Below are 19281 nucleotides of genomic sequence, written 5' to 3'. Positions count from 1 at the left end.
CATCTTATTAGCATACAAAAGACGCTCTTTTCACCCTGGAGATCCCAAGGGTTTTAGGAGCTGTGCGTCCCAAACCAAGAACAAAGACCAGATATAAAAATTTTAAATTTTATCACAATATCCTTTAGCAAGGTCCTTTCTCCCACCTGAGTGGCACTTGGGGTTTAGTTGGGATTAAGTGGGAGGAGCTAAGACAGAGAACAGCGAAAGGTCTCAGGGACCTCCATCCCCACTGCCCCACCCTTGACCTGCCCTGTCCACAGTCTTCCTAGGTAGGAGGTAGTGTCAGCTGAAAGGACCCTCCAAAATGACCTTTCAGACTTCTTGCTTTATAGATGGGAAATTGAGGCCCAGACAAAGGAAAAAAAAAATGCCCAAGATCCCACAGTGAGTGCTTGGCTTCAAGCCTGGGTGTGTTTGCCTCCAAGACCTGCATAATCCTCCATACTCGTTCCCAGCCAGGGCATGGCAGGACACCTGGCCCCCTCGCCACCCTCACTGAATACCTGGCCTGACTGCACCTGTAGCTGCTGGGGGTATAAGTTACCCATCATGCCTTGATGCGCGCGTAGGTGGTAAATGTAGGAGTGATTCATTTTACCTTTAAATTCAGAAATCATTTCAGAAATCAGAGGTGGGTGTTATGTTTTGGTGTTGGGAGTACAGATGAGTTTTATTTTCTCCTTCAACATTTTCAAGGTTTTCCAAAATTTTTACAACAAACATCTCTAACTTTATAAACCCCACCCCTCCCAATCTGATTTTAAAAAAGAAGGAAACTGGAGGGTGGTGAAATGCCCAGCTCCGTATTGAGGTCCAGCAAGCAAGGCCAACCAGTATCTGTCCCGCCAGGCAGAGGCCCTGAGCTGGAAGTCCTGAAGGTCATCCAACTCTCCAGCCTGGCATCCAAGACCACCCAGGCAGCATCACCCCCACGCCTCACCTTTGCTCTCACCATCCCCTGCTCCTGAAATCTCTTCCCATGACCATCACCAAATCCAACTTATTTTTTCAGGGCCCAACCACCAATTCTGCTAGTTCCATGAAGGTGTTTTAAAGCTCACCTTCCCTAGTTGGGATGAACGCCTGTCTCCCTCCTCTGACCACCAGTGGAACTTTATGTGGACCTGTTTTATAATCCTATCATCTGACTTGCCCTGGAGTCATTTGCACCCAGGTCTGACTCTCCTCCTGGGCTGAGGTGTCCTTGAGGGCGGGGCCTGCATATTATGTATCTTTGTGCTCCCAATGCCATCCGCAGCCTGGCACACGCTAGACTTCAAATGAATGTTCGTTGAACTTAAGTGAATTGAAAATACAGTATCCAAAAGGGGGTATTGTGATAAATCCGTTTACGGGGGTTGGGGGGGGCGGTGCATCAACCTCGGCACTATTGTCATTTGGGGTTGAATTCTATGTGCTGAGGTGCTGTTGTGCTTAGCAGCATCCCTGGCTGCTACGTACTAGACGCCAGCGGACATCCCCAGCTGTGACAACCCCAAATTTGGACACTGCCAAATGTCTCCTGGGGGACAAAACTGCCTCCTGTTGAGAATCACTGGTGTGTGGTTTCAAGGGTTTTCATAAACAATCCCTAGGAGTAGGAATTCCCATGTGATAGATGAGAAAGGCAAGGCTCATGGAGAGTTTAGAGCTGAAACAGTTTTGCACGTAGGTCTCCCATTCCAAGTCCAGTGCTGATCCCGTTATCCTGGAGGCCTCCCAGGACCCCAGCAAAGTCTCTGCTTCTCCACTTTGGTGTAGCTACGCCTCTCCCATGTCCCGGGTTCCACAATGTCCAATCCCCCCTGCCCCGCCTCCGTGGCTTGTGCCAGGCTGTGAGCCACTGGTTGACCCTCCTAGTCTGTGCAGACTAGACCTCAGGCTGTGCCTGGATCCGACCGTCACACCTTCTGCACCTTGCCCTCCTCCCCGTGCTTGAACACGCTGATGGTGACCTGGCCCGTCTCGGAGCCATACTTGTTCTTGACGAAGACACCGTAGCGCCCGCTGTCCTCACTGTTGACCCTCTCGATGGTGATGGTGACCTCCGACCCCTTCACCTCCATGTGGTAGCGGTCAAGGAAGGTGACGGGCTGGTCATTCTTCAGCCAAGAGATTTCAGGGAAAGGATCTCCTGAGATGACGCAGGTCAGGCACAGGGTCTGTTTGAAAGGACAGGAAGGGAACGCTCAGTCCACCCGCTTGGAATAACCCTTGGTATCACCTTCACACTCCCAGGGAGCTCCCAGTGCAAGCTGCTCCTTGTGGTAAGTTCATTATGTGTGTTTTATTGTGACCCATAAAGTAATAACAGTAAAGGGAGATGTTTTACTCAAACCCCACATCCTCCATTCTCAACATTTCTACGGGAACACTTAACTACTTAGACTGTCAGGCCGTTATTACTTTAGCAATTACCTGCCCCAGAATGGCCTGGACTTTGCTTTATTGCTTTTTATTGTATATTTCATTATGATTTTACCATGCAAATAAGGCTAGATTGCTTTAACATAAAGATTTAAGAACTGAGTTTGAAAATTCTCAACAGAGCAACTCTCACTGCAGAGGCACTCTAGTGTAATGGCCAGACACTCAGATTCTGGAGCTGGGCTGCCAGGCTGTGAATCTCAGCTCGGCTCCTTTAAGCTGTATGACCTTAGGTAAGTCCCTTAACCTTTCTGGGCCTCAGTTTCCTCAGCTATAAAGTATGACTAGTAATAACACAGTACCTTATCTTCCATGATCGTGGCCACGTCCGGCAGGCCCCTCACCACTTTGGCACGATCTGGAAGGGAAAAACGAGACCCCCCAGTGATGAATGTTTTCCTGCCAGCTGCTTCCCAGCAGCAGGTTCCATGAAGTTGAGGTTTATTTTTAAGCAATGCTTCTTTTTCTTATTTGCATCATTTTGGGTGGACATCCTTAAACTTGTATTACATTATTTCCTTGCCTTTATAAACAGAAGATAGGGGACATAATGTGTTTCTGTCATTGACTTGAGGTTATTATCATGGCTGGTGGTACCTAGAGGTGACAGCGAGGTGCCCCTCCCCTGAGGACTGGGAGAGAAGGTGGTAAGATTGCTCTGACCCTAAACTGGCAAAATGCACACAACAGGTGTGACGAACCAGCTCAGGCAGTGAATAGGAAGGAAGCTTTCGGGACACTGATTCTGGTCAAGGGAGGGGACCTGGTGGCCATGGCGGCCGGGCAGGAAGAGACTGTGGTTGTAAATCACTAAGCAGAAAGCCAACACGTCGCAATCGAGGCTGTGGGAACGGACCCTAGACCACGATCAGGGATGTGCCAAGAGCCTAAAGTGGCTGGTGTCTGTGCAACGGATGTAGGGGAGAAGGAGCCTGAATCAGGGTTGAGGGGGGAGGGGAAGGATGGCCCCAGAGGTGGACACTGTTGCGGGAGGATCGTTCACCAGGCCCATCATGGCGGGCGAAACAATCCACTTCCCTCGACTCTCAACTCGGCCAGCCCTAGCAACCACAGGTGGTGAGTTCAGGCCCCTCTGTTAGGGTCCTGCAGGGGGTGTCCTGTGAAGAGACTCGGCATTCCAGGATGGGGGGGGCAGGTGATTAGACGGAGGTGTGACGGGCTGAGTCGGGTCTCCAGGCTGCGCTCCTCCCACCAAGGTGGCCGCCCGCCCCTCACTGCTCTTACACCCCAGATGGCCCCCTTCCAGATGGCAGTTATGAACGGCCTGCACTTCCCGCCAAGCGGGCACACTCAGGGACAAGAGACCACATAGGGCTAATGCCCCCTCCTACCAATGGCCCCAAACGGTCAGTTTCCCTCCTCACTGTCAGGTTGAACGGGGCTGCTTTGCTCTGCTGCCAGGAGGCTTCCCCTCATGGAAAGTCCTACACTGACCGGCTGGCTCACTGAGACCAGAAAGCCAGCCTCCTGGAACTGGGTAGAACTGGTTGCGGGGACCCGGAGAAGCTCCAGTGCATGGACCTGGTGGTCCCCCTGGGCAACTCAGAGGCTGTGTCCTGGATTAGATGAGGCCCTAATGCCCCGACAGCCAGAACCAGCTTCAGCTTTAAAGTCGTCCCCTCCCGGGCCTCGCTTGGAAAGATCAGCCCAGCCTCGGTCCCGTCTGCCCCTGCCTTTGGAGTCCCACCGACATCGGCCGTGTGCCTACTCGCCACCAGGCCCGCACCAGGCGCGTCCACATCCACGGTCTCAGGTATCCTCGGACTCCTCATCCACCTGTCTTCACGCTGCCACCATCCGGGTCTCCCGGCAGCTCTGTGACAGCCCAGAGCCACACAGACCCCACGGGGAACTGGGACTCCAGCTACCTGCCAGGAGGCGTGAGCAGCTGGGAAGCCGCCCCAAACTCAGAAGTGGAAACAACAGAAATATGGCTGGACTTACTCTTCTCGATGATGGCCAAGGCTCTGAAAAACGGAAATGGGAAAAAGCCTTGGTGTTTCATTTGTTAAAGGACAGTCCTGCCCGGGTAGGGGGGAGGGGGTGACGGGGGAAAGGTGGAACTGTCCGGCCTCCCAGGAAGGGTCCTGTGCTCGTGCACCCCAGGGGCCTTGATCACACTGGGAAACGCCAAGGAAACTTACTTCAGTCTCTGGTGCTCAGCCAGGGCGTCCTCAAAAGCTACGAGAAGGAGAAGGGGAAAAGGTGCGTCAGGGCATCTACCCCCAATCTCCCCCGCTCCTGCAACCCACAGGTATAGAGCTCAGTGCTGACTGTTCCTCCACTCTGTTCCAGCATTCTCTTGGGGCAGTGCTAGGATTGGGTGGGGAGATGGGAGCCCCCCCAAAAGACCATGGGGTTTTCTAAACAGGTTTCACTGAGGACAGACAGGCGGAGAGCTCACCTTGTCCCGAGAGATCAGCTGAGAGCTGCCGGACTTCTTTCCCGGCCGCTATCTCTAGGGTGTATCTGCCCTTGTCTGAGTCTTTGGGGTCCAGGATGTGGAGCCAGATCTCATCCAGGGTGGTGCCAGCCCTCACCCGATCACCACTCTCCAGGCGTTTCTCTCTGAACGTGAGGGCAAAGAAATGGTTAACACAGCTCAGCCCGGGATGGGCTGTCTGTCTGCCCATCTACAGGCACCCCTGCCCCAAACTCCTCTCCCGGGGTTTTGTTCCCAGATGTGTGAGCTGAAAGCGGTGACCATCCATGAGATATTTGATAAATATCTATCCACTCATCCATTCATCATTCATTCATTCATCAAACCTTGTGCCAGCGCTGAATCTATATTTGTGACATGTCCTGCAGGCTGGGACTTTGAGGAAATGGTGCTCCAGGGTCAGGGACCACCTCCCCCCACCCCACCAGTGGGAGCCACTTCCTCACTTCATCCTTTTCCTCATCTTAAAACCTCCCAGGATTTCTTCCCACAATCACTCTTACGTAATTCTTATAAACTATATAAATGCCTTTCCTTCTTTACTTAAATTTCATTCCTAAAGACACCTGGCCCATGTCAGTGTTTTCTCACAGAAGTGACACCTCTGGGCTTAGTCACAGGGCTCAGAAACTCTCGAGAAGGAGCTTCACTGTTCTGAAATTCGGCTTGGCCTTGGCCTCACTCACATGACAAATTTGACTAAGTCCGTCTAGCCTTCTCCATAGAACGGGTGCCGTAATGTCTGCTCCACAAGGCTGAGGTTTGCAGGTGAGAAGCACTGGGAAAATTCTGCTCCCAAACTCTCTGGGGTCACTTAGCTCCTGGCTGAGTCTCTGATACCTGATACTGCCTTCAAGGCCTGGCCCTCAGTTAGTCGTCAGCCCCCCAGGTCCCTCTGCCGGCACCTCTCCCCTCAGCCTGGCTGCCTGAGTTTGCTAAGGCTGCAAAGACCCACAAGGGCACCATGACCCACTTGACCATCTGGTTCTCCATTGTTCCTGCATCCATCTCTCCCCCAGTTCCCAGATGGTGCTCTAAGACAATGGTCCTTCTGTGGCCATGGATATTCTGGGAAAGTGATCTTAGCACCAGGGTTCCCACCTTTCCTGGGGAGCCTCCCTTCTGTGCCTCCAACAGCTGTTCCCTGTCCCAGACTCCCTCTGTGGACAGCAGGACCGGTGAGAGACCCTGTCTCTGCCAAGGCCTTGGGACTGGGCTCTGAGGCGGGTGCTGGGCCCCCTCCAGCCTGGCTAGGGCTCCAGGGCAAGGCCAACCTACTTGTGGAACCAGGTGGTTTTCATGTAGTTCACGTTGTAATACTTGACCCTGCTGAAGAGCCGGATCCCCTCCTCGGTCCCCTGGATTTTCAGTGGGGTCGCAGAGAGGGCTGGGGAGGCATGGGAGAAGGGTGAGTCTTCCCCAAGGCCCTTTGGGCAGCACATCTGGGGGGCAGCCAGCTCGCCCCTGCTCTGGGGTGTGATGGGGAGAACAGTGTGGTGAAGAGGCAGGAGCGTCTCCCCCAGTCTTTGAGGCTGGAAACTAAACCCACCCCCGGCAGCCAAGGATGGCTAGAGGCCCCCCAGAGGTTATGTGGCATCACGGCAGTGCTGAGCAAAGAGGGGGCTTGCTTACCACCAATCCTGCCCAGCTCAGTGAAGATGGCATCCAGGGCTGGAGGGAGACAGAGGGAATGGTCAGCTGATGTAAGGCTCCCCTAGGAATGCACCAGGTGGGGCCGTCCTTGGAAAAGGCTGGTGGACCTTATGAGCCGCTCTCAGAACACAGGCTTAGGGGTGGGGAGGGGATCCGGGGCACTGCGTGACTGATGGGGCAGGGGGGCAACACAGATGGAGGACGAATGGGCCGACGTGACAGTTTTCCTGCAGGCTGAGACGACCAGCCTGGTGAGGAGCCTGGGGCCCACTGGGGGGGCAGAGCAGAGAACTCAGGCTCCGGGTCTTGAAGCCTGGGCTCGCTGTGGGATAGTGCAGTGAACATGGGCACCAGCGTCACACAGACCAGGCCCTGCCACTGACCAGCTGTGCAGCCGTGGGCAGGTCACTTAACTCCCCTGGGCCTCAGTTGCCCCAAGTGAAGATCCCAGACAGTTTCCCCACAGGTCACACTGCATCTCTTGGTTCAGTGTGAGGCTCTCCTGGCCCGTCTCTGATGTCGCCGGCTCCTACCTTCACCTGTGAGGTCCAGGATGGTGTCGTCCTCCCCTCGCTCATCCGAAACCTCTGCTCTGTAAATGCCCTTGTCTTCTTTGGAAAGCTGGAAAGAAGGATGTGAGAAGGCGGTGTCGGCATGAGTTCCAGAAGGAGCGATGGACAGCAAATCAGGAGGCCTGGGCTCTAGGCCTGCCCCTAACTCTCCTCCCTGGGCCTCAGTTTACCCCCCTGCAATGGGTGATCTCTGAGGCTCTTTCCAGCTCCAGAGCCCTTTGATCCCAAGCCCAGGGCTTGTCTGGGCCTGGAGGTGGGGCGAGAGGGGGAATTGAGGGCAGAAACAGACGCCCCGCATGTGATTCTCAGGCAGCTGCTCTGAGCAGAGCAAAGCGAGCCCTCCTAGCAGAGCTGGGCCGAGCAGGGTGCACCCTCCACCAGCGCTGCCCTGCTTCCCAGGGGCCCTGGATAGAGGGACCTCTCTGCATCTCTCAGAAGGAAGTGTGCTTTCTTTTGCTCAGGACAAGGGGGTCCTTACTGGCACATGCTTGTCAACCCCAAGTGAAGCCTGGGTCAACACTCAGCAAAGCAAGAACTTGGGTCATGCTTTGAAAGCAAGGTCAGAAGTCAGCTGTGCCCTCTCATTACACAGCATCTCCTCCAGGGGCTGCGGGGGTGGGGGCGTGATATCTGCCTCCCTGTCCCCTCAAAGGGCCCCTCTCACCCCAACCATCTCTACATAGTGTGCTTTGAGGCAGGATTCAAGGCAGAAGCATCTCTTAACTGGAGGATCAAAGGGCTGAAAACCCCAACAGTCTTCTCCCATGTCCCCTGCCCCCTCCCTCAGTGAAGCCTCCAAAGTCCCAGCCAAATTCCGGTGAGAGTGATTGCAGAAACTTCTGGCCCCACTCTCAAGCTTTGTATCTTGGTATTTAAACCCTCTGAGCCTCAGTTTACTCATCTGTAAAATGGTGGCATAATCCTTGCCCTGGCTACGTACTATAGTTGCTGTGAGGATCAAGGGAGATAACTCTTCGGAAGCCAGAAAGTTCTGCACCAATAGGCTGGATGATTATGACAAGACTCAGTAGCTATTAAGCACCTACTTGATGCCAAGCCCTGTGTGAGGAGTTTGCACTGTGATGACAAAGGCCAACTTGCCATCGTCTTGGCCAGGATTTGGGAGAGGACCCTGAAATCCTTATTTCCTTCCTAGTCTGCAAACCTGCGTCTGCCGCAGTCCTCCTTGGGACATGGTGAGGCCACAGAAATCAGGGGCAAGGCAGAAAAACATTGAATATTTAAGGATAAGCCTTGCATTTCTACCTTAACCAGGTCACACTCCTCCGAGGGCCACGGGGAGGTCGTGGGTGGGAGAAGTGAGCTCCAGGCCCTGTTTTGCTCTGCCCAGACCTGCCTCACACGGAGACCATCTTCCTGTCCTGAATCTCAGGCTGCAGGGGCAGGAAGGAATCTCTGAGAGAGCATCCCTCTGACCCGCTCGTGTAACAGATGAAAACTGAGGTCAGAGAGGCACAGTGACCAGCCCAAGGCCATGCAGTCAGTGGCAGGGCCAGGACTGGAATCCAGCTAAAAGGAAAAATCAGTATTACTGAGCCTGTCTTTATTTAAAGTTTTGGTATTGTTTTCCCTCATGGTCTTTTTTTTTTTTTGGCATGAATTTTGATTCTTGAAAATATTGCATGAAATATTATTTATCTTGAGTACTGAGCCTTTCAGTGCTTCCTTAAAGTTTGTGTGTGAGGTCAGTGCCTCACTTGCCTCACCCTGGTCCTGACTCCCTGCCCAGTGCTCCTGGCACTGCCTGGAGGCTGTGAGCCCTGAAGTCAGAGCTGCACTTACCTCTTCGATGCAGAGAAGCCCTGCTCCAGTCTGCGGGTCGTACTGACCATCTGGGAACTCTTTCTTCTGGAAGAACCACTGGAAGCGGGTTTCTTTCTTGGTGTTGGCCACCTGAGGAAGGTGGGGAGTGAGGAGACTCCTTCAGGCTTTCTCTTTTATGGGAAGACTCAGTTCATCAAAACCTTTTTTTTTTTACAAACATGACTCCCCCCCCCCTCCCCCAGGCTAAATCTCAGCTAACCCCTTCCTCACACCATATGTCGTCTCCTCTGATGGTTTCTGGACTCTGGACTTTTGCTAATGCTATTCCCTCTGCTTCTTGATCCCTTTCCTACCCTACTTTTTCTTGTAAATGCCTGTGTCACCTCCTCCAGGAAGCCTTCTTTTATGCACCCCAGCGTGTGCCCCATCATGAGTAATCAATTTCCTGCATGTCTCCATCACAGCAGGAGCTACACTGTTTTCCCCACGATCTTGCTTTGGACTGTGGGATCTTACAGGCCTAAGGAGACCACTTCTTCATCCTTGTATGCCCAGTGCTTGCAGAGTGTGTAACACAGAGTAGGTACTTAAGTTTGCTGAATGGATAGGCTTCTGGGAGTGCGCCCTCCCCTCCCCTGCCCTCCTCCAGTTATCTAAAAGGCTGCAGGGTGCTGAGAAAGAACACCCGCTTTGGAGTCAGGCACATCCGGTTAAAACCTGGGCTCTAGACTCTGCCTGTTACCATGTAGTCTTGAGCTAGTTCCCCACTTGGTTTTTCATCCTAAAGTGGGGATTGTAACACCTCTCTCACAAATGATTGTGAGGCAGATGAAATAAAATGATGCTCTGAAGTGCTGAGAACAGGGTCTGGCAGGGCTACTAACAGACACAGGGACTACCGCTCAACATACAGAGCCCTCACTTGCTCCCAGACCCCTGACCCCCAGAACCCCTCCCAGAGCAGCTGGGAGATCTAGCTCAAGGCTGACTCAGCGCACACTAATTCACACTAACTTTGCTCCCTGGGCTTTTGTTTTCCAGTTAAATGCAAAATCCCTGGGGCTACTTCCTCTGCTTGGATCACACCAGCACAGGGTGTGGAGTTGCAGGGAGTGGGGCAAAAGACAGCCACAGGGCTTGGGGACAACCACAGGTCTTGCCCCACGGGGCCTGGGGGCAGGGCTGGAGGCGGGGGCGGGGCTTTGCCTTGCACGTCAGCAGCACTTGGCAGTCCTCGGTGACCTTCCACTGCAAAGGCTCCTCGAAATGCGGACCTATGAGGGCAAAAACAGCACGCCCAGCGGTCAGAGCGCCGGGCTCGGCCCGGGCGCCACCTGGTGGCGAGACAGGGGAAGGCGGCTGGAGAGGGGCACCTAATGACTACTGGCCCCTCGGATTCTGGGAATTCGCCCCCACGAGGGAGGGGACTGGGGTGAGGCATCTGGGAGGCATCTAGGGTGCAAAGTTTAACGCGCTCACTCTCGGGGTTGGGCAAGTGCTGTTTCGTTCTGGCACGGGGACAGCACTGGATCAGATGGCAGTGGCCCTCCCTCGGGGGGGTCCAGCAGGGCGGAGGGATCTATTAATCCACTTGCCCAGCGGTTCCTCGGCGCTGTCTGCTGGCCTGCTGGCCTGCTGGCCGAGGTGTTTGAACTTCGCCCCAGCAGTTCTTACCCTGCTTTCTCTTCCAGTCTCTTCTCTTAGCACCTGCCTCCCTTAGAAGTTTGTCGAACTCTGTGGACACAGAGTGGGGAACGGGTGTGAACCAGGAGGAGCGCAGGTCCAGAGGAGGGCGTCAGGATGGATAGAGACGCCCAGGCTGAGAGCTGAGGCCGGGTGCATGGGGCAGGGCGGGGCTCAGGGCACAGCTGACCGTCATCCACCAGAGCCAGGGTGATCTGGTTCTTGGCTTTTCCGTCTTGGAGCTGAGCAGTATACGACCCTTTGTCGTCCTCAGTCAAGTTTTGGATGATAACTTCCACCAGGCCCTTCTCTCGGACAAAATTGATTTTGCGGTTCTGGGGAGAACAAAACCCGAAAGTCTTTCTGCCCGTTTCCAATCCCAGGGAATTTGTGCTGTGGGGTGCAGATCGGGGCGTGGTTGGACTTGGGGGTAATATATGCAGAGTTAGAAGCCTTCAGAGACTGGGGAGGGGGCCCTAGGTACCCCTCTCCTGTGTATAGACTGGACTTTTCCCACACCCGGCCCCTGAGAACACCTTGGGGCCCGGCAGACACTGGAAAGAGTCTTGGGTGCTTGTATCAGTTGCAATTAATAATAATCCCCAATCTCCTACTGCGCCATGTTTTTTGGTTATTTTCTACTTCTTTTGCAATTTAATATAAAAAACATCCCCCATAAAACTATAAAGGATAATATAAAAAAGCCTGTGTACCTGCTACCCAGAATTAGCACTTATTTACATTTTGTCACATTCTAACAGTTTTCAAACGTTTTATTTTCCACATTTAGGGCGTACGTATGATTTGAGAGAATCGTCCAGTTTGATTTTTCTATAGCGGCACCTGCTAGTATCAGCGCTGTGTACCAAGAGTCCAGACTTTGTTACCCTGCCTCTACCATGAGCCAAGGTCATGCTTAATCTCTATGCAGAACTTTCAAATCTATTTTTTTTGCAGTTGTTCCTCCTGATCCTGGGGCAACCAACCCCATTGTACCGATGCAGAAACTGAGGCACAGAGAGGTGAAGAGACCTGCCCAAGGGCACACAACCCACAGGAGAGGAATACGTCTTATGACATCTAGCCCTGAGCTCTTTCTCCTCTGTCAGAACCAGCTCCCCTCTTTATAACACATATTTTTTGATGGCCATCTGGAGATGAAATTCACAAATAAGATCTTCTCATGAGTACAAGAAGAACAGGAAAATGAATGAAAGAGCATAGGTAATGTGGCTAATAGAATAAAAACTCTCTATTCAGTGTATATTAACACTGCAAAAAAAAAATTCTTTGTCTTTCTATCTGAGAGTTAGGGTCTAGGCTTGGATAATTATAAGCGTGAATGTAGGTTTTTCATCTTACAAATGTTTGACAGGACAGTGAAAAATTGTGGGAGGCATGGGAAGTTCTTTGTGGGAGTGTTCCTTGTGTTGGCAAGTGTCTAGCGTCCCTGCCACCCGCCCCTCCGGTACTAAAATCCAGATGTCCCCGCCCCCCCACCCTATCACTGTGACAGCCAAAGCTGGTGGCTGTTTCTGAAATGTCTGCTAGGGGAAGGTGCAGCCAGTGGAGACTACTGCCTGTGAGGCCCCCTCCTGGGCCAGGAACCTCACTTAGGGATTCTGAGCCCCCAATTACCGGTGAGCTGAAGATTTCCTGCTCGTTGAAGATTAGATGCAGCTCAGCGGCTGGAGACAACTTTTCTACTTCCAGCCAAAGCCGCACCTCTCCTTGCTCGAGGATGTCAACGTTCCAGCCGGAGATCAGCTTGATCACTGGGCGGCAGAGGACAGGAAAGGGTGGGCAGGGAACCCTTCTCCCCTCCCCACTCCCGACAGCCCCACCTTGAGCACACTGTGGGCATTTAATGTGCAAAATGTTTCAGAGTCTGACGCAGACACGACTGGGGCGAGGGGCTGGGGAGGGTTTCCCGCATTCAGTCCCCCTAGATTGAATTCATCTCAGGGAATTCATCCTCTTCCCACAGCTTTGAGGTCGTGCTTCTCACCCTGGCTGGACACTGGATCCCCAAGGACTTTCAAAAACACCAGTGTCTGGTTCCAGACCCAGAGGTTCTAATTTGTTTGGGGTGTGGCCTGGGCATTGGGATTTTGAAAAGCTCCGGGGGTGATTCCAATATGCACCCAAGTTTGTGACCCCTGCCCCAGGGACTGCAAAAGCTACTCCTGGCCAATGGAGGGCAGCAGGGGTTTAGATGATCCACAATCCAAGAAGAAGAAGAAACCAGCCACTCTGCCCTCCCTTGCATCCCATGTGCTCTCTGCTGGCCGCTCTGTTCCTTTCATGGACTGAGGACTCCCTGGGTCTATGACCTTCCAGCCCCAAGACGTCCCCATCCTTTGCCCGCCGCCCCCCGGCTAGTTTCTGGCTCTTGGCTGACTCAGCCCTGCTCAGAACACCCCAGTGGGCCTGGCGGGACTGCCCAGGGCTGGTGGCTTGGACCGCTTACCTGGGTTTCTAATCTCATGGCTCAACTTCTTCAGCTTGTTCAGCTCTGGGACAGGGAGAAGCAAGGAAGAAACCAAAGAGAATGACATATCCAGGCCAGTGGGGTCCGTGGAAGCCGTCCTAGCGTCCACACTGGGTGAAAGTCCTGAGAGACTCAGCTTGGGGTCACTTGGCTACTGAGGGGTTGATGATGACCACTGTGGGCCTTGGCTCTGGGGCACTGAGGGGGCTGCGGGGGCTGCCGCAGGCTACCCTGAGGTTGCTTATTCTCCTGTCCTTCAGGACCTGATCAAGTGCCACCTCCCCAGAGAAGCACCTACTGTGTGCCAGGCTCTGCATGATCTCAGCAGTCCTCACACCATGCTGTGGGGTGAGCATTACTGTCTGCCTCCTGAGGCCCCTTGTTACCCCACTGAGCCATACTGTCCGAGTATCTGAGGGTCTGCTCTCCCCACTGAGCATTTCAGTCTACCTGTGTCTAGGGCAGGTTGGCAGAGTGCTGTCTCACTGCTAACTGCTTCTTTGTGTTAGGTTTGTCTCTTCTGCTAAGCTGAGCTCTGGACCTACATGGTATCTGGCACACAGTATGTGCTCAATAAATACATGTTGCACGAATGAATTGGCAGGGGCAGGGCTCATATCTCATTTCCTCTTATAAGCTCCAGAGTCCTTAGCATGATGAGTCTGGACACATGGCAAGCATCCAGTCCGAAAACAAAAAGCAAACCCCATTACTTTTGTGGATGGCTTTAGTTTGCATGGAATCATCTAAGTATATCTGCATAACAACATTGTTTCACTTAGGACAGCAGGGATTATAATCCCCCTTTACAGATGAGGAAACTGAGGCCCAGAGAGGTGTCATGACTTATCCAAGGTCAAGCAGCCAGGAAATTGTGGAACTGGCATTGCAATCTGGACCTGCCTGGCTTCTGCTTCTTAACAAAATCAAAGGGCCTCCAGTGCAATCATCAGGGAGGACAATGGGCTGTCCCAGTTGCTATGGAGACAGCAGAGGGTGAGTCTCATAGATGACCGCTGAGGCCCGGCATCCCCTCTCTGGTTTACCACGGTCCCCACTGCTCCCTTTTGCCATCCTCATTCCTCAGACCGACTGCCATTTGCAGTTCATCATTCTACTTATGCTGTTGTTTTTCTTAGGCTGTGGAAGGAAGTGAAATAATTCAGTGGTACCTTTGCTTTTTATCAAAAGTAGATAAAGTAAAGAGAGAGACAAGAAGAGCGTGAACTCCATCAGGCAGGGATTTCTGCCTGTCGAGGTCACTGATGTAGTTGGGCGCCTAGGACAGTCTCTGGCATGTGGTCGGTGCTCAGCAGATACTTATTCACTGGCTGACTGACTGAATGGGTGGGTGAGGGCCTACTTCCCTGGAAATCTCTGCTTTACTCATTTTTACTGCTTCTTGCTGGCCTCTGGGGTATTTGTGTTTGGGACTCCGTGTCTGGGTCGTCTCTCTGGGGAGGTGGCAGTGGAACAGGGGGCATCACCTTCCTCCGTCAGCGTGTGGCTTGCTGAGATTTCTTCGTCAGCATCAGTGACCACCACCGAGTAGGTGCCCAAATCCTCGAGGCCAGGTTCTTTCAGGATGATCTTGGACCTGCAGAGACAGGAGGGCAGAGGCTCTGAGAGGGGCCGAGTGCCCTGGAGGCCTGGGAGCTGGGGAGTCTCGGTCGGCTTTGCAAGCCCTGCACCCCAGCCCAGACCCCGGCCAAGCCAGTAAGCAGGGGTGGCAGCCTCCTTACACCTCTTTGGGGTCCCCTGCCCAGGGCACGTCTGGCCTGCCACCTTCAATGGTCCTCACTAGCCAGGCTCTCTGGAACAGTCTTCATACTGGCCACATCCCCCAGGCCTGCCTCTCTCCACAGGGCTCAAGTCATCAGCTTTGTCTCCTGCTGGACAGGGCCAAGGCCAGAGCTGCTGGGGGTGGAGGAGGGAGACCTGGGGGCACTTGACATCCTAACCCCTCTTTTACTGATGAGGAAGCTGAGCCCAGAGAACTTGCAAGACCAAGTCACTGGCACTCAGGCTAGAAACCAAGTCCTGAGCGTCTCCTCGGAGGCACCCGCATAGAGGCATACACATTCCTTACAGCAAAAGGATCTCCAAATGAATGGCACCGTTTCAGCCTCTCCAATGCACTCTCCCTCACTTCTCCCTGAGGTGGCAGTCAGCATCCTTCATGAGAGACCAAGCAGTCCTCTCAAGCTCGTTATCTGGGGGTCCTGCCAGATGGTCTCACCCATGAGCTTCTGCCCACTCATCCGACAATGTCTGGGACCTGTGGACGAGTCGTGCTGCCCCCTCCCCTCACTTACTTGTTAACTTCCTCCTCGACCTTGACCCTCTGTGGGTCCGGCGGGCCCTTGTAGTCCTTGGACCACTGAAACTCCGAGGAGTCGGGGGCCTCGGGGGCTTCGAAAGCCATGTAGATAAAGCCCTCATCATCCACACCGACCTCGATCTCCCGAGCATCTGAGGGCAGGATCCAACGGAGGGCACCAGACATTTAGAGACAATAAACCGGGTCAGGTCCCTCCCCTGCTTAACCCCTCCAGTGGCTGCCCATTGCTCTTGAATAGAATAATAAACCCCAGACTCCTTGCTGTGGCCTCCAAGGCCTCGTATGATCAGACTCCTTCTCAGCTCAAATGTCACCTCCTCAGACTACTGAGGCTAAAGTAAAGCCCACCCCACCCCATCACCCTGTTTCACTTCCTTTATAGCAGTTATCACTGACTTTTTCATCATTTACGTGTTTACTGTCCATTCGTCCTGCCCCTCCCCCCACCAGCGCAGGGACCTTGCTTTCTCATCACTGCCATGTCCCCAGTGCAGTGTGGGTGTCACCAAATACTTGCTGAATGAATGAATAATTAAAAGAATGGAAAAAGAACACACTTTATAGTGAGGAGAGCTGAGTGATTCCATCGTATACTAGCTGTGTGACCTGGTCATTTAACTTCTCTGAGCTACAGTAAAATCAGTTCTAAAGTGGGGACAGTGACGGCTCCCTCAGGGGCTTATTGGGAGGGCCAGACAGTGTAAGGACCCAGCGCAGCATCTGGCGTGTGTGGTAGGAGCGCACCTCGGGAGCCGTGTCTGCAAGGCAGGCAAAGCCACACGGCATATCTGAAATAAAGTTGGCTATTCTTTTAAATATCCACAAAGAGTTGTATGAGTTTAAGAATGTGGCATATAAAGGATGGAAGACCCATCACATGGAAGGAAACCATATGTTCCTATCTTGGGATCCCACAGAAATAAACGAGAGTGTGGACGGGAGAGAAACAGGCAGGAAGGAATGAGGGGCAGGAAGGTGTGGCGGGGTGAGGGCCCAGCAGGTTCTGTCCTCCTGCTGCAGACCAGTGCCCTCCCCCTGCCCCTACCTGGCTTGTCCTCCAGGAGTACGGGGTCGGTGGGCATGGACGGCTGCCCTGAGCCCGCTGAATTCACAGCCTGTACATGGAACACGTAGGTCTTCCCCGGCTGTAAGTCAGAAATCTGGGGGAAGGGAGGGGGCAAGAGTGAGCACCGAGGATGGCAAAGACCCACCCTTCCTGCAGCCCTGGCCACGGGCTGCAGGGGACCCCCAGGAGGGCCAGGCTGCCCTGGGGGTGGGGGGCAGGCTAGGGGCACATTGCTCTCCTGAGTTCCAGCTTCAGGTGAGCCTCTCCCCTGAGATTACCTCCCACGCTTGTGACGCCTGGAACCCCACCTGCTCGGAGCTTAACTCATCATCAGCCTCTCAACAAGAAAACCCTTTCTCTTCCTGCGCCCCCTGCCTCTCCTCCATCTGTCACCCTAGAAAGAAGCTTGGGGATCATCATCTTTGACATCTTTTTCTTGAGCCCTACACATCTAATCACCGAAGTTCCCATTTTATTTCCCTAACGTTTCTTGAATGTGGCCTCTCTGTGTCCCAGCCATGCCTTTGACTGCAGCTTTATTTTTCCTCTCCTGGATTAGTCCAACAGTTTTCTAAATGGTGCCTCTGCCTCTAGACCCTTCTTCCCGGTCTATCTTTCCCTCTGCCAATGTTTCCAAGATGCCAGCCTGAGTACGCTTAACTCTTTCAGTGGCCTTCGGGGTAAAGTTCAGATTTCGAGGCTTGGTACCTAAAGCCTTCCTCATCCGTCCATCCTCAGCCTTCTGTCCTCTTCTCTGCGCCCCCTTCACTCCCTGACTCCTCAGGGTCCCCCATGCATCACGTCGCTTCACGCCTCCCTGCCTTTGCCGTTGCTGAGCCCTCTGCCTGGAACGCCCTCCCCTTCTCTTGGTCTAGCAACAAGAGCTCACCCTTGGCCACTCAGCTTGGACAGATGGGACGAGGCCAGGAGAGGTCTCTTACCTTCCTCCTTGGGGCTCCCAGAATCCCTCGGACCCTCCTTGATTGTACGACACACAGTATTGTAATTGCCTGTTCCCTAAGGACTGTTACTGTAGCTTTTTACATCTACGATCTAGTTCCAGATCTGGCACTAAGTAGGGGTCCAGAAGTGTCGAGTGAATGACTGAGTGAGTGAATGCCGGCCAACCATCCACATGCAGAAACGGTGCCAAGTCACCGAGGCTCCCCGACCCTGGGCCAGCCTGCCTGGGGAGCAGAGGGGCCATCCATCTTGCGTGGCTCTCTCGGGCCAGCTGTCCAGCCCTGGCCGACTCTACGGTAGGGACCCGGGCCCCATGGGGGCGGAAACTGCACAGTCTCAGAGCATTCCACGGGCTGACGCTTGCCCTTCTTCATTTGGCCTTAGGTAGTCTTAATGTTATTGTTTCAAAAGGAAATATTTTTATTTTTTTCTGATTATGAAAGAAATTCATGTTTGTTGGAGGAAATATTAAAGCAATAGAAAAGAATATAAAATGAAGGGTTAAGGCTCTCCTGGCAGCCCCATTCCCAGAGATGACCAGAACTGACAATTTTGTGAAAATCCATTTAGACTTGCAAATGCACGTAAACCATGCAGAAACGTGACATGTGCCATTTTCTGCTTGTTAGTATCTTCTTTCCACATTGTTTTGGGCCTCTCAAGCCTGCTTGCTTTCCTCTTGGTGCTAACAGAGTGCTAACGTGTGGTCTTGAAACCCACACACCCTCCTGCCTGCTGGTGAAAGATGCCTCAGGAAAATGAGCTGGAGAAAATACTCCCTCTTTCCCTAGAGCTGCAGAAGATAAAATCTAATACACATCACAGAACTTTCCTTACAAACTTTCCTTAAACAAAGAAGGCCTGTGAGACGTGCTGGCTTCAGAGATGGATGCTGTGAAGTCTGCGATCCTGATGGATTGTCTGTTAGTAATTTGTGTCTGCTAAGAATGCTTCAGTGGACACCTTTGTTTTCTGACATGACAAATATGTGTGAGTCGTCTTTGTTATGCCAGGAGAGCATTGTTTGCGCTTTCCCTTCTACACGAGTGCAAGTGAAAACAACCACCACAGGTGAATAAAACCAATGATTCTGCTAGATTTCTTATTTATCCAAAGAGTTTAGAGTTTGCTTCTCATTTAAATTAAGAAACGCATATATGCCTCTATGTTCATTAATATACAATATGATATACATGTTCTAAATGTTATCTAACATATAAATATCCTGCTCTGTATTGTGTTTTTTTCTTAGCCACATATGGTGGATATGTTTTTATGTCACAACATACACGTAGCTCTACCTCACTCTTTTTTTAAAAATTTTTAAATTTTTATTTTTTATTTTTAATTTTTTTAGCTCTACCTCATTCTTTATATTATTGCCACTCCTTCAGCTACCGTAGCCTTTACACTCACTGACACTGAGTCCACATTAAGGATACACTGTGATTTATTTAAGCAAGCCCACTACTGATGGACATTTAAGTTGTTTCCAAATTTTGCCTTTATAAACAACGCTACAACGAGCGTCGCTGTCCTTAGCTCTTTGCACACTTGACTAATTATTTCTCTACAGTTCAATCCTAGAAGCAGAATTCCTAGCTCAAGGGAAGTGCATATCCAATGCTAATCTACCTTGCTGATTATAAGTGAGGTTTTAGGGAGGAATCTGAGCAGCATGGAGCGGGTTAAGACCAACCGCCGGCCAGACCTACTACCGACCCGCTGCGTGACCCTGGCTAAGCCGCTCCCCCTCTCTGGTCCTCTGCTGCCATGAAGTGAGGGCAGTGATCTCTGAGGGTCGTTCCAGCTTTGATGTTCTGTAGTCCTGCC

The 19281-nt window shown here is 52.5% G+C and overlaps 1 protein-coding gene across 1 annotated transcript in view; it reads right to left on the bottom strand.

Annotated features, from left to right (window-relative positions):
* Positions 1-690: 690 nt before the first annotated feature.
* MYOM3 (myomesin 3) overlaps positions 691-19281 on the bottom strand; it is a 43702-nt gene continuing 25111 nt past the window's right edge. The window contains exons 20-36 of the mRNA XM_061186995.1: positions 16465-16579; positions 15394-15550; positions 14566-14675; positions 13058-13102; positions 12226-12362; positions 10778-10922; positions 10579-10638; positions 10111-10178; positions 8923-9033; positions 7081-7168; positions 6527-6565; positions 6173-6281; positions 4856-5019; positions 4596-4632; positions 4396-4418; positions 2733-2788; positions 691-2165 (exon numbers count right to left, since the gene is read on the bottom strand). Coding sequence (XP_061042978.1) covers positions 1905-2165; positions 2733-2788; positions 4396-4418; positions 4596-4632; positions 4856-5019; positions 6173-6281; positions 6527-6565; positions 7081-7168; positions 8923-9033; positions 10111-10178; positions 10579-10638; positions 10778-10922; positions 12226-12362; positions 13058-13102; positions 14566-14675; positions 15394-15550; positions 16465-16579 — 1725 coding nt within the window. The 3' untranslated portion in view covers positions 691-1904. The remainder of the gene's footprint in view (positions 2166-2732; positions 2789-4395; positions 4419-4595; positions 4633-4855; positions 5020-6172; positions 6282-6526; positions 6566-7080; positions 7169-8922; positions 9034-10110; positions 10179-10578; positions 10639-10777; positions 10923-12225; positions 12363-13057; positions 13103-14565; positions 14676-15393; positions 15551-16464; positions 16580-19281) is intronic.

This window comes from Eubalaena glacialis, chromosome 3 (genome assembly GCF_028564815.1).
Source record: "Eubalaena glacialis isolate mEubGla1 chromosome 3, mEubGla1.1.hap2.+ XY, whole genome shotgun sequence".
Classification (NCBI taxonomy): Eukaryota; Metazoa; Chordata; class Mammalia; order Artiodactyla; family Balaenidae; genus Eubalaena; species Eubalaena glacialis.
Note: the sequence above shows the minus strand (reverse complement) of the source record. Positions and strands in the feature narration are given on the sequence as shown.